The sequence below is a fragment of the Emys orbicularis genome, chromosome 3 (assembly GCF_028017835.1).
Source record: "Emys orbicularis isolate rEmyOrb1 chromosome 3, rEmyOrb1.hap1, whole genome shotgun sequence".
In the NCBI taxonomy this organism is placed as follows: Eukaryota; Metazoa; Chordata; order Testudines; family Emydidae; genus Emys; species Emys orbicularis.
In genome coordinates, this window is record NC_088685.1 from 47,590,060 (window position 1) to 47,604,992 (window position 14,933).

Below are 14,933 nucleotides of genomic sequence, written 5' to 3' on the forward strand. Positions count from 1 at the left end.
CTGCCAGCGGGCAGGAGGCACTGGGGGGAGGAGGAGGTTCTGGTAGGGCAGGGCTCCTCCTTGCCCCCCCCCCGCTGCCCGCCTGCCACTCACCTCCCCATTCGCCTCCACACCCCGCTCGCCCTCCTGCCTCACCTCCCCACCTGCGGAGGCCCCCAAAGTGCGGGGCCCAGGGGCAGTTGCCCTGATTCGCCATACCAAAGAGATGGCTCTGGGCAGAAAGGATAGGAAGATGCAGACTGTGGCAAGTGGGTGCCTGATCCACATACACAGTCTACCACTGCTCTCAGTTACTTCATTAGCTCAAGTGGTAGAGGATATGCTGTGGATCTAAAAGTCCAAACACTGGTGATGACCCAAGCTGGGGGTCAATATGGTACCATGTGATGGAATTTCTGTTTTTTCAGGTTGTTTTTTTTAAAATCAGGAATGCTATCCTGAAAAGCTGCATTAAAAGAACATTAAGGTTGTAAAGTCAAACACCCAGAAGTTAGGAAAAGCCAGATTTAAGGTTTCCTTGCAATCTTAATTAAGCCCCCTTGTGTGTAATACAATCTTTAATTACATGCTAACATATTATTTGTTCCACAGGACCCCTACCTCATTCAAAGTACAGAGTGAACTATGCTCTGGGAATGAATCAGCATTGTATAGAGAAGGAGGATGTTGTTTTTAGGACCTTTGCCTTATTTGGTGCAGAAGTTGAAAAGTGTGTAGTGAATGAGATGGGATTACAGAAAGAAAGGATGGTGTTGGTTGAGGAAGTTGAATGCTGCCCTGGAGAACTTAGGGTGACCAGATGTCCCGATTTTATAGGGACAGTCCAGATTTTTGGGTCTTTTTCTTATATAGGCTCCTATTACCCCCCACCCCGGTCCCGATTTTTCACACTTGCTATCTGGTCACCCTACTGGATGAATAGATTGTAAGGCCAGAAGGGACCACTGTGATTATCTAGTCCGACCTTCTGCATAACACAGGTCACAGAATTAATAATTCTTGTTTCAATATATTAGAGCATATCTTTTTGAAAAACATCCAATCTTGATTTTAAAATGGCCATCAGTGAAGAATCTACCACAACCCTTGGTAAATTGTTTCAATATTTACTTAACCTCGTTGTTAAAAATTTACATCTTATTTCCAATCTGAATTTGTCTATCTTCAACTTCCAACTATGGGATCTTGTTATTCCTTTGTCTGCTAGACTGGAGCCCATTATTAAATATTGGTTCCCCATGTAGGTATTTATAAACTGATCAAGTTACCCCTTAACCTTCTCTTTGTGAGCTCTTTGAGACTAAATCTATGTAGCTTATCACTATAAGGACATGTCAGTACACGGGCTAGTGCATAGCAAGCTGGGATGTAAAATCTACAGTGCTCTAACAGGGCACTAACTGGCTTTACAGACCCTTCTACCATGAACTAAAAGTTCTGTATTGTGCTCTTACCTACTGCTGTTTCAAACTGAACGTTTAGTATGTGGTCACAGGGTCCACATACCCATATGTAGATTTAAGAGCAGTTTAGACAAACACCTGTCAGGGATGGTCTAGATAATACTTAGTCCTGCCATGAGTGCAGGGGACTGGACTAGATGATCTCTCGAGGTCCCTTCCAGTTCTATGATTCTATGAATTAAGAAGATAAAAAGAAATAGTGAATGTAATCATTCACTGACTGCAGCAGGGGTTGGGCCAGTGGAAAAAATAGTATGTGAGCATATAATTAGACTGTTTCAGAAAGCATAGGCACAAGGGAGCAACCTGAAGTCTGGCCATGTGTGTGTAAAAATATTATACACAGAATTCTTCACCTAAGGCCTCTGTGTTAGTGCAGGGCAAAGCACCAGCTGCAGGCAAGAAAAGGCTGGGCAGCGTGGGTGCTATTGGCCTGGCAATACCTTACGTTTCCCATGAGGTGGCAGCACGCGCTTGTGTTTTTCAAGCCGCTGTGTTACTACCAGAGAGAGGAACCAAGTGCGAGGCCTTGAAGTGTTGTTAGCAGGCTCGCTCCGGTGCACGCCCCGGGGTCCTCCCACAGGCAGCGGCAGCGGAGGAGAGTGCAGAGGGCGTTGGAGGCTGGAGCCGGGGAGGTCTGTTAAGGTACAGAGGGCTCCTGGGCTCGGCCGGGCTGTAGAGGCGCTTCCCCCTTTCCACCAAGGAGCCCGGACGCCTGGCTTAGGGGCAGGCGGGGTCGGTGTCTCTGCGCCCTGCGGAGGCGCGGAGAAGGGGTGGGAGGAGCTGCAGTCCTCAGCCGGGACGCGGGAGAGGAAATGAACGCGCAGCTCCTAATGCCCGGCGGAGGCAGGCGCGAGGTGTGCGGGGAGAGGTGCCCAGCTTGTCCCCCGGGATCCCCCGCTGCTCAGACCTCCCCCGCGCGAGCGATGGTGAAAGTACCCGCGGGGCCAGAGCCGGGGGTCTCAGCTGCAGCCCTGCGGGGTCTGCAAAGCGCGACCTGCGCCAGCGCTTTGACATTCCCTGGGAGGGCACGGAAAGGGGGGCGCCCCCTGCCCTCTCCCATCACCCAGCTGTGCCTGAGAGCGGCCCCGGCCACACCCCCGTTTGCACTGGGCTGAGCAGGGTCTCGCCAGGCCTACGCAGTAGGCTGAGACGCGCAGTATTGGCCTGCGTCGTTACTAGAGCACCCTAACCAGCGGGGAGCTGGGCTGCTTTCGGGTTCACCCCCTTCTAGAGTGCGCACTTGTGTCCCCCCCTCTAGTGCTGACAGGACAAACACCACTGGACTTGAACAACCCCGTCTCACTCCCACTTACTTCTGTCCAGAAAAGCGACTCACCGCTTCAGTGTTGGTGTAATGGGGACTTTGGGTAGTGAGCTCTGGGCAGGCAGACCACAGGACACATCTTGGCAGCTTTGGGGCTCTCTGCTGGGGCAAAGGTGTGCCCGTGCTGATTCATTGCAGGACTAGGAGCCCTAGATTGTACCCTCTTCAAACCATGTCTCTACCAGTGTGGTTTGTAGGCCTCTAGCACATAATGTTGGTGATTAAATTATAACATATGCTTGATCAACTCTCTCCCTGCCTATTCTGTGTTTTGTTTTTTAACATTTAGGAAAACCTCCCTTCCCAGGACACAACCCAGGGTAGATGGGGGGAAAGGAGTGAGCAGAAAAGAGGAGGCTCTCTCTTTGGTTGGGAAGGGGGGAGATTTTATCTACTTAGGAATAGCAAATTTTTGCATGATTTTTTTACACATTTCATGTTGTTACTATGGGATTTTTAATGTAATACTCCGTTATTTGTAATTCTGTATTTGGTGAATTATATGACTTATTTGTATAGCACCCAAAAGTGTGCAAGGAACTTTGCAGAAGGAACAGAACAGTAATAATACCTAGCTCGGTTATAGCACTTTTCATCAGCAGATCTCAAAGCATGTTTTTATATCATGCTTTACAAAGGAGGTCAGTATCATTGTCCCCATTTTACTCATGGAGAGCTTGCTTGTTCCCCTCCCTGTGCCTCTGAGAGCGAGCTCCCTACCCCAATCAGCTTACTACCTATAGCTTCTAAGGCCCTAATCTTGCAAGGACTTACTCATGAGCATAAGTCTCTGAAGGACTGGAGCCTAATTTTAGATATGCCATAATGTGTAAGGTTAAAAAAATGGTGGGGGCATAGACAGATAGGAAGATGTGAGAAGGGACAAGGGTTACAGTCCACACAGTCAGGCCTGCCAACGGGGGGGACAAAGGGAACAATTGCCCAGGGTCCCGGGTGATTTAAAAGGACCCGGGGCCCCCCGGCCACTGCCACTGTGCCAGCGGTAGTGGTGGCGGTCAGGAGCCCCGGGCCCTTTTAAATCGCACAGGCAGGCTGCAGGGCTCAAAGGCCCGCCTGCCCTCTCCAGACACTTGCTCGGGCAACTTGTCGACCCAGCAGCCAGCCCCAGCTGGGGAGAGGAAGGGGCAGGGCCACAGCCGGAAGGAAGGAGGCGGGGCCAGAACCTCTCTTCTTCCGGCCACGCTGCCCAGTGAAGTGCAGCGGCTGTCCTGGGGTTCAGCTTCTCTAGGGACAATGGCCCAGCGAGCCGGAGACTTCCCTGACATGCTCAGAGTCAACTCCTGTCCCCAGAAGCTGAGCCTGGGCAAGGCAGGGAGCGGCAACAGTGGCAGCCCTCTCCCCCCCGCTCAGCTTCTGGGGACAGGAGCCAACTCTGAGCGTGCCGGGGAGGGCAGGGGAGCTACAGCTCAATGGGCCACTGTCACCAGAAGCTGAACTTGGGGGGGGGCGGCCTCCTGCTGCCGCAGCCAGGCACTCTCCCAGGCAGCTGCTGTGCTGCACCAGGAAGCATCCAGGAGCGGCTCCGGAGCCTGGCTACCAGAAGAGCAGCTGAACAGCCTGGGGGAGCCGGGCCAGCGCAGCAGGAGGACAGAGCCCCATGCCCATTGTGAAAGTAGAATGAATTATATTGTAAAAATAGAATGTATTAAAGAAATGCTGTATGTTCCTTTAAGCAGGAATAAGGAATGTTGAAATATAGTTGTCAGGAAGAGAAACATTAAGGTATGAAACAATGGGTCCACTAAAGCTAATGGTGGGACGTTAACAGGAGATCGGTAATAGTTAGTAAGGAAATAAGATACGTTTACCTGGGGCTAGATATACATATCAGTTCTGCTTCCTTTTGTTATCTTGTTAAGTTCGCGCCCTTTTATCTGTATAAATAAGATAGTTTGAGTCTTGCATGGTACTTACATTATCTGGGTGTATTAGCAGAGCGCTTTGCTAATAAACAGAGTGGTCTGACAAATCGCGAGTCCTGAATCTGACTTTGACACCAGCTAACTTGGTATGGGGAGGAGGGGTGGGGAGAGCGTGAGGGCCCCAGGCTGGGGGTGGGATAGGGAGGAATCACGTTGGAGGTCATGCAGGAGGGGTCACGTGGGGGTGTCATGTGTTGTCTCCCCCCCACAGCTAGTGCCCCCCTTTGTGTCCCTCCCACTAGTCGCCTCTCGCTGGGCCAGCGCAGGTGCAGCACTGCCCAAATGTCAGGCGGACCAGGGGCCCATTGACTGTTCTGCCATGGGGTCCGGAATTGCTGTCGGCGGGCTTGCCAGTTTAAGCCCATGCACATTTTGAGTATTGCCGCAGTACTGAAACTTGTTGTAACTCATTATTTATTATTGTTTGGAGTGCTCCTGGATAACACTTCATAATCCTAAACAGGAAATCTATTTTTAAAGCAGAATTTGTTCTTCAGTGTTGCAATTTGTTGTCTTTTTTAGACTTGTGATCATGGCGATTGACTGGATTGGTTTTGGTTATGCGATAGTGGTGGCTCTTGGCGGTGTTGTAGGATATACTCGCAAAGGTAAATGCGGGGGTGGCAGGATTTGGAAATGGAGGGGTTGATTCTCTACTGCCTTCCACCTTGTGAAGTCATTTACATCAATGCAAAGTGCGGATAAATTGCTCCTAAACCAGAATGATGATATTTTAGATCCACTTCGCACAAGTGTAAATGGCTACATGAGTCAGATCCTGACAAGTAGTTCAGACCAAGTCAGGAAAGAATTACTGCTTCTGCTGTCTAGATCAGTGGTGGACAACCTGCAGCCCATCATGGTAATCCGCTGGCAGGTCGCGAGACAGTTTGTTTACATTGACCGTTCGCAGGCACGGCCGCCCACAGCTCCCAGTGGCTGCGGTTTGCCGTTCCCAGCCAATGGGAGCTGCAGGAAGCGGCGCGGGCTGCAGGGGAGAAGGGGCATGGCTGCAGTTTGGGCCAGTCCCCATAGGGGGAGGGGAGGGGAGGGAGTGTGACCCAGCTCCGCTCCTGGCCCTGGTCCCGGCTGCCAGCCCGGGGTCCCAGCTCCCGGCCCTGCCCCCAGTTGTGGTCCCAGCCTTGGTCCCCTTACCCCTGTCCACGTCCCTCCCCTCCCGGAGCCGCGGCCCCACTCCCTGCCCCGGGTGGGGGAGCGTGGACTGGAGTAAGGGGTGGCGTTAGGTAAAAAGTTTGGGGATCACTGTACTATAGTGATGGAAGAACCCCTTTTGTCTCTGCAGCTGTGCCGCCATAGTGTTTCTAGTGTAGACATACCCTAAAACAGAACTCAATAGAGAATCTGGGGTATGGACTTCACAATACCGAGCATTGGAACTTTATTCTTATCAGGCTGTTATACAAGACCTACTCATTGAAACATTACATAGTAAAAATGATTCTTTTCCAGAGTAATTCGTAGCCAAAATGTGGGAAAACTCCAGTTCATCTCAGATTTTAGTTGTAGCAGCAAAACAGTAAATTGTCTAATAATAATAAGAATAATAATATTCTGTAGTCTGTTTTTTCAGTTGTTCCTCACATTTTCATTTTCATATTCCTTAATGGTTTACTGCAGGAAGTATAGTCTCTTTGGCTGCTGGTCTCTTCTTTGGTTTGATGTCTGGTTATGGAGCGTATTGTGTAACACATGACTCCAAAGATGTGAAGATATCATTTTGTAAGTATTAAAATGTGTACAGTTTAAAATAGACTTTTACATGAAGTAAAGACTGTTCAAAATACATATTCTGTTTAATTTTTTGCATCATATGACACCTCAGTCTGCCTGACAATTTAACTAGTTAGACACTTTGCTTCAATTTAGTTTTTTAAAGTTGGAAGCTTTATACATACAAAATACAGGTAATAGGATATGACAGAGACTAGATGTTTGAGGTAATACCTTTTATTGGACCAACTTCTGTTGGTGGAAGGTACAAGCTTTCAAGCTTCACAGAGCTCTTCTTCAGGTCTGGGGAAGGTAACTAGAGTGTCTAAGCTAAATACAAGTTGTTCACATATACTGCAGGAGACCACTTAAAACAGGGGTGGGCAAACTTTTTGGCCTGAGGGCCACATCTGGGTATGGAAATCGTATGGCAGGCCATGAATGCTCACAAAATTGGGGGGGCGGGAGGGGTGTGGCTGGGGGTGCTGGCTCTGGGTTGGGGCTGGGGATGAGGGGTTGGGGGTGCAGGAGGGGGATCAGGGCTGGGGAAGGGGCGCAGGAAGGGGTCGGGTGCAGGCTCTGGGCAGTGCTTACCTCAAGCAGCTCCCAGAAACAGCGGCATGTCCCCCCTCCGGCTCCTACGTGGAGGTGCAGCCAGGCATGTCCCCCCCTCCGGCTCCTATGCATAGGGGTAGCCCGGGATCTGCCCGCTGCCCTGTCTGCAGGCACCACCCCTGCAGCTCCCATTGACTGTGGTTCCTGGCCAATGGGAGCTGCGGGGATAGCGCTTGGGGTGGGGGCAGCATGCGGAGCCCTCTGGCTACCCCTACGCATAGGAGCCGGACGGGGGACATGCCACTGCTTCTGGGAGCCGTGCGGAGTGACGCAAGAGCCTGATCCCACTCCCCAGCTGGAGCGCCAGAGCGGGGCAAGCCTCAGACCCCACTTCCCAGCGGTAGCTCGAGGGCCAAATTAAAACATCTGGAGGGCTGGATGTGGCCCCCAGTCCATAGTTTGCCCACCTCTGACTTAAAATGAAGTGGGCAATTAAGGGTTAGCTCACCTATCCTGTCACTCTCATATCCTGGAACTATCAAGGCTACAGCAGTGCTGCAGACCGGTAAATGTTCTCTTTACGTATATTTTAAAAACTCTTCTACTATTAGATTTTTTTTTAAATTGTTTTTGACTGTTTACAAAGTAAGGGCCTGAGCCTGCAAAAACCTACATGCATGTTTAACTTTGCGCATGGCAACCATCCCAGTGAATCTGGAGCTCAATGGGACGATGTGGTGTGGAAGAAAACACAGTCTTCACTCTTAGGTTGTTTGCAACAATTCAGAGACAGTTTATTCTCAAGCAATTGCAAGAGGGAGAGTGCACACAGACAGGGATTCCCCCTTCCTAGGCAGGTCTCTGCTAGATAACCAATTACAGCAAGCATTTATACCTTTTGTTGCGTACAATAATGATCAACAGCCGTGTCTTGTTTATACATATTCCTCTCTGATATCTTACTTTTCTCAGCAGTTCCTGCTACAGGCTGAGTTCCATTCTTATCTAACACAAGGTCAAAACAGTATCTCTTACAGTTTTTTTCCCTCTCGCCCAGGCCCTGCCTTAAAGTCTCGCATTATTACAGTTAGTGTTAGCCTGACTCTTGCTCTATTCCTAGAAACGAAGATATCTGCGTCCAAATTCCCTTTATCCCTTTTTCCACTTCCACAGTGGGATAAAGCTAAGCATGTGCATAAGTGTTTACAGGATCTAGGCCTAAAAAACAGTAGTCACTACTTTATCCATCTCCAACTCTGATTGTAACAAGGGTATTTAATGCTTTGCTAGGAAACCAGAATAGTAGCACTCTTACTTTTTACATGTATGGGAAATTATACCATACAAACATGAAAGGTGTGTGTTACCAGATTTGCCCATTACTTTGGGGTACGTTCATTTATTAGGGTTACTCTTCAGGGTGGGGGCGGGGGGAGTTTTGTAATTCTATCAATGTACTGCTTGTGTCACTTGTGTTTTCGTATGGAGCTCTACTTCTCCCTTCTGCAAGTTTCCTCCCAATGGAGCTATCCTGCAGGACCTAGGTTCCCCAGGGCTGGGTTCCTCCAGCCCCAGAATCAGATGAAAACACACACGCACGCATCTGAGCGGACCGGGTCAATCAGCACGCCCAAGCTGAACCCCTTATGTCCCTGGACTCAGTAGGCTGGGTCGAGCAGCACTTCCAAGCTGACACCCTCATATGCCATGGGGTGTGTGTGTGGGGGGGAAGCAACCAGCTTAACCATAAAAGTTATTTATTGCCAAGTAATAACCATACAAGAAGAGCCAAACAAACAAAACAGTTACAATATTATCTCTAGCTTAAATTTTATTACAAAAGTCAGGTTTAGAAAACTATAACTGATCACACAAGTCAGGGTTAGAAAGCTATACCTAGAGTAGGGGGGAAAAAAGGCAGAGAGAGAGAGTTGGCTTCTCACCACTCTGTGAAGCTTGAACCGGTCAGGGTTCCCAGGTGATAGTGGTAGCTGAGGGTCCGGAGTGCTGGAGACAGGCAGAGCCCCCACCACGATCAGTCAGGAGAGATGAAGTCCCAATGGAACTGATGCAGATTTTGGATCCAGAACACTAACTTGAACCTGGGTAGGGGGTTTTGTAGGGAAACAACAGTGGTTCAAGAGAGAGCACTAGATTTGTTTATGGGTAAACTGATGGCTCAAGGGAGTATACCAATGTTGTTTTGGTCAGGCTAGACAATAGGAACTGATTATTCCTGGCTATGGGCGGTGTTCGCTTCCCTACTTTTCTGGTCCCAGAGTTCAGTGCAGTTCTTGCCTTGGAATCTCTGTTCTCTATTCTGTATGCTAATAGAGATGCCTCCCTGTCCTATCTTCTATGCAGATGAGGCTAGGGGAGTTGCCTTAATCCTGTCATCCTTGTCAAGAGGGGTTTAGGTGTGTCTTTCACTGCCTTTTCATTGTTTTTTTGTAAGTCTGTTTCTTCTGATTAGTTTTGGTTCAAGCAGAGGCTATGGGGGGGAGGAGGGGGGAAGATGTCCTTCATGAGTCAGACAGGCTGGATACTGCCCCCGATTCCACAAGAACACATAGCTGACAGGTAACATGAGTTTCCATTTTCAGTGTTTTTATAAATAAATTGTATATGTTGTCCTGACTTCCTTGAACTCTTGAATTCAGATTTCTGTGACTGGAGCAGCTGTGGGAATTTAGGCCATCATTTTTGAGTGCCCAATTTGAGACACCTGAAGCCTGATTTTTCAGAGGTGCTGATGCCTACAGCTCCCATTGGCTTCACTTGGAACAGGGGACGCTCAGCACCCATGAAAATTGGACCCAAGGTGTCTCAGCATTCTTGAGTAATCCAGGCATTAGTGCCTGGTCAGTAGCGCCTTTGTGGAATGGACACGCTTTTTAACCTGGAATGATGGTAAGTATATTCAGGGCTATAGGGGAAGCTCATGTGGTGGAGTGGTCTTGTTTTTGCTCAGGCACATGCCTGAGGTTAGATTATGGGAGCATAAAAGAAAAGCGGTGATTAGAAATCACTTTTGCTTCATTGCTTAATGAGTGTATGCTTAGTGAGTGGAATTTCATGATCTGTGTTTAGCTGTCAGAACTTGTCTTAGTATCGTGGGATGAGCCTACAGAACAAGTTTATGTTCCCTTCCCAAGCAAACATAACTAATTCTTGTCCGCTGTGACTACACTGCTGTGTGACTACACTGCTGGCTTGTGGGTTCTGGAAAGGGATACTTTGGGTTGCTCCATAATAAAAAGAGGAGGAATTTAGCATCACTTCCAGCTGCAGGAGACGTAGAGGTCGGCTGCCTATGCTGATACCTATGCTCTTGCCGACTCTTAAAAATTATTTCAAGTGATAGTTCTTCATCTCCCCCCACCCTCCCAAATAGCTGTCTGTATTTTCTGGTGAATCTTTCCACTCATATAGCATTCTACTAATGTATCAAAAACCCCTATGACAGGCAGTTGAGGATTCTTTGGCATTTCCATTTTACAAATGGGGAAAGAGTAGCAGGAGCATTGTATGATTCCCACAGTAGCCTTAATTATGCCAGTGTTGGAGTTGGGGTTAGAACCTATATTACGCTGCATCAGATACCCTATCACACTACTGAGCTATCCCATCTCTTTTAGGCCAATGTGGCATTGTCCAGCCTCAGAGGAACCTGCTGGGCTGGAACTTTTGGCGCTCTTGATGCCATTAGTGGCAACTCAGATGGCACAACCCCTCACAGTGAAGAATTGATGTCAGGTCTGCCCCCGTGAACCAAAGAGCCTGTGGCCATGCCATAGGCCATATCAATAACAATGTTCTTTAGGGAAAATATGTGACAAGCAGCTGTTTATATTTTTCAAGGCAACCTTTCAACAAAAAGACTTAACTTTTTTTTATTGCTGAGATTAGCCTTAGCATTTATAGGTTCCTGAAATTGGGGGTTGGGAAAGGCGCTATAATGGTATATGATGAGGGGATTTGTGAGGCAGTGTTCAGTCAACTGGTACAATGTGTAGTGGCTTATACTACTCTCCTGATCGCTCCTTACATGCAAATGTAGCAGAATAATTCACACTGTTTGACAGTGTTATGAGTGTCTGCAAAGTAAGATTCTGCATGTTTCTATATTTAGAAATGTTACTTACAGCTAAGAAAATCAGAGTACTGTATTTTGAAAGATTTTCGGGGCTGTAGGTTAAAATAAAGATGCACAGTTGTTTCATCTCTAGATCTCAAAGTACTCAACAAAGGAGTTAAGCATCATTATCCCCATTTTACAGATGGGGAAACCAAGGCACAAGGAGTTGCCAAGTGTCAACCAGCAATCTAGTGACTGAGCTGGGACAAGAACGCAGGTCTCCTGAGTTCTAGTCTGGTGCTCTATCCATTAGGCTATACATGTAGCTAGTTACAGCATGCTGTTAGACCAGGGGGAGTTGTATCACATGAAGTTTCACAGCAGAAGGTAGTGAAAAGTGTATTTGGTAGTCCTTTGATAAGTAACCACAGTCTTGAAAATTCCACTGCTCCATAGCTTGGGGAAAACAGTAAATATGGTGTTTATTTGTCTGTTACAGTTTCAGCTTTTATACTGACCATTGTAATGGGAATGAGGTTCAAGAGGTCCAAGAAACTAATTCCAGGTGGACTAATAGCTGGTTTAAGGTAGGTGTGTATATCTATGTTCAGTTCCTACTGCAATGATTTCAGCCTGTTTCAAATGGTAGCCAGTTGACATCCAATCCAAGAACATGGTGATTGAAGTTGTTACCATCCAGTGATTGTTAGATGGGCTAAATGAAATGAGCATGAAGTCCAGTTTCCAGTAGACAGCTATCCACAAAAAACGCACATCTGATAGTAATTGGGAGCCTCAGAAAAGAGGATACTAACAGTATGTATTGATGAAGGCCTTAAAAAGTACCTGAGGTAATTATGTGCCAAACTTTTTGAACATTAATACTTAAATTTGGGCTCTTAAATTCATACTCAGTGACCTAAATAAAAATGGCCTGGCTTTTCAGTAGTTCTGAGCAAATTTCACTGTAGTCCATGGAAGATGTAGGTGCTTTGAAAATAAGGCTACCTTTATTTAGTTGTCTTGATTTAGGTAGCCAGGTTTGAAAATTTTGGCCAATATTACTGCATATGATGAGTCAACTATTTCATTACTCTGCTGCTGTTCTTTATTTTTACATATAAAGAACATTTTCCATATTTATTCCATAATTTGGTTCCATAGTAATTCCAAACTTATTTTCTCTGACTCCATCTCTCAAAACATTTTTCAGTTTGCAAGTAAATTGTTTTTCGAACTGTTCACAAGATGAACGTGCAAATCAATTTTTTCCTACATGTTATATCATCATTATTGAAAGATTTAGGTGTGAGAACTTTCATTGATGGTACATGCATTGGAATAAAAATTATCCTCCTTTTTCAGAACTATAATGTCTGTGCATGGCTAAAAAAGATGCACATCAACCAAACTGTCAGCTCGGTTCTCATGGTAGAATCTTCAGTAGTGATTCATAAATTTTAAGGCCCCAAGTAAATATTATGATCATAATCAGTCTGACCTCCTGCATAACACAAACCATAGAATTTCACCCAGTAATTCCTGCCACAAACCCTTAACTTCTGACGGAGCTAAAGTATTGTCAAGTGATGTAAGAGGCAGAAAGTATTCAGGTCGATATTCAGGTCCTAGGTTGAATTTGCAGGACAGATACTTAGAAATATCTTTTTGACTTGTAAAAAGAAATTTTATATGGTGTCACTGAGAGAATAAGTATGGAACTCTGGTGTCACTTTTCTGACAATAACTGCATTTCATGCATGCAGGCCATGAATAAAACAATCCCCTTAGATTAATATTTGTGCAATGTCTTTATTAACATCTAGTATAGAACTCTTTGTATGGCTAAACCAGCTCACCACTAAAACTAAACACACTGGACCAAATTCTGCTCTGAATTCACTGGGGCTACCCAGAGTGCAAGTCAAGACTAAGACTGTGTTTCAAAATGGAATCATTGCTGGCAACCGTTATCAGCAAACTTTGCAAGTGAACTAGTGAAGCTGCAAGTGTAGATAAGGCGAAACCATGTTCAGCATCATTTCAACTAACTGTTGTAAACAACAGCTCAATTTCCAAGTGCAGACACAGCCAAATATTCTGTTTTAACCCATATAGGGTTAAAAGGTACTTAAGCGTTTCACACCACTCTTAATTAAATCTTCCTTATAGCAACTCTGTGTTGGACCATGCCTTTTACTGTATTTATTGAAACAGTGTGAAGACTATTTCAGTTAGAACATGAACTTTATGCCTGGCATGAGCACTTTGTCTGGAAATCATTAATATATGCAAAAGAATTTTGGTAACTTTGAAACCTAGAACACACTGGAAAAGCAATTCGGTATTTTTGTTTTAAAAAATCTCTCCCTCAAATGGATCAAAACTTAGAGGAGTGGTGTCTTCACTCATGTATACCTGACTTATATTCATATAACTCCATTCACACAAATATAGGTGACAGGAGAATCAGGCCCAAAAGCTCTAGAAGATTGTGCTTTCTCGAACCCGTAAGTCCCGATTCTCGCTAGTGTTACATTCGTGTAATTTCATTGACCTCTTCCAAGGTATGCTGGCATACAACTGGTAAATGCAATGGAGAACCAGACTCTAGAAGTGTTTTTAAAGATTTTAAGTTATAGACTCCAGATTCTCTCATCTGTACCCAGTAGCAAATTCATGAATGGGCTTTATGCTATTTGATTGTTCATACCCAAACTTTACTGTTTCTTTTACTTTTGTTCTGTGTTTTGATGCAGCCTTTTGATGATTTTGAGATTGGTTTTTCTGCTGCTGTAAGAGACAACAGCAACTAAGGACTGAAGTACGAATATCATTTCCCTTCAACAAGCAGACAAGCTCTTTGTACTTGAAGTATGTCTGTCTTTTTTGTTTTGTTTTTGTATTTGTATTTTTTCACTGTAAAAGTTAACAAATACATCCGAAATTTAATTCCTCAAAGTTCTTTGATATGTTGAAAGCTTTTTTAATTAAACAAGAAGGTTTTTGATAGTTTCTTTCTTGTATCATTGTTTTCATTTAAGCAATTTATTGGCTGGATTTTTTTTTCCAGAGGTGCTAAGGGGGCATAGCACCACTAAGAAATCAGTGAATGTTAGAAATGTTCTGCACCTTTGAAACCCGAGCTATGTATGGATGTGTCACTAAACTAAAAAGGGGATAGTATTAAACCATAATCTTGTAAGCATCTAATATCAGGTAATCAATAGAAGCTCAACGTAACATGCAAACTAACATCTTGTCAGTACTGATCATGTAATGCACTGTGTTTTATCAAAATCACTAACAGATGAGGGTATATGCTTGTGCTCCATATTGCACTAGAATATATTTTGTTTCTAAACATGTAAATATCTCCTTCCAGGGGCTAGAAAATGTATAAATTGTTACCAGTAATCAAATAAAAGATGGAACATATTAAGCAGTTTCTCTTTTAATCTTTCATGTTGACCGACCAACTCCAGAGACCATTATTTGTAGTGTCAAGTGAATGGAAGAGTTTTGATTGGTAGCTGTGTATGCCTTTCCTCCTAAGAGTCCAATTCCGTAAGGTGCCCTCAACTTCTGTTGAAATTAATAGAAGTTGAAGAATGCTGAACATTTTGCAAGATTGGGTCTTAAAATCTCACTTCCAAACAAAACGTGCTCAGTTTGCAGTTGTGATATGAAACTGACTCTCAGGATTGAGTGGAGATGCACAGGGATTCACTTCACCTCTTTACAATAACACTCCCCCATCAGCAACTGGATATTTCCAGCAACAAATTGTAGTTGGCTTCTGGCTGATCGGAGAGGGCTGCAGCTCTCCCTGTAGC

General features: G+C 45.6%; 1 protein-coding gene across 4 annotated transcripts; it reads left to right on the forward strand.

The window, feature by feature from the left end:
- Nucleotides 1–1,945: 1,945 nt before the first annotated feature.
- On the forward strand, nt 1,946–14,535 carry TMEM14A (transmembrane protein 14A). Of its 4 annotated transcripts, none has more exons than XM_065400570.1 (5): nt 1,946–2,098; nt 5,256–5,341; nt 6,372–6,473; nt 11,597–11,684; nt 13,857–14,535. In XM_065400570.1, exons 2-5 carry the CDS (start codon nt 5,266–5,268, stop codon nt 13,894–13,896), a joined length of 306 nt encoding a protein of 101 aa, XP_065256642.1. In that variant the 5' UTR covers nt 1,946–2,098; nt 5,256–5,265; the 3' UTR covers nt 13,897–14,535. The 4 variants fall into 4 exon arrangements, with proteins under 4 accessions (XP_065256642.1, XP_065256640.1, XP_065256641.1 ...); XM_065400568.1 differs by having other exon boundaries at nt 1,947–2,108; XM_065400569.1 differs by lacking the exon at nt 1,946–2,098 and adding an exon at nt 2,225–2,320.
- Nucleotides 14,536–14,933: the final 398 nt, after the last annotated feature.

Coding starts and splice junctions, on each gene's coding strand:
- TMEM14A (XM_065400570.1), top strand. CDS start 5,266: ATGGCGATTGACTGGATTGGTTTTGGTTATGCGATAGTGGTGGCTCTT. Junction 6,474..11,596: donor AGATGTGAAGATATCATTTT/GTAAGTATTAAA, acceptor TGTCTGTTACAG/TTTCAGCTTTTATACTGACC. Junction 11,685..13,856: donor GGACTAATAGCTGGTTTAAG/GTAGGTGTGTAT, acceptor GTTTTGATGCAG/CCTTTTGATGATTTTGAGAT.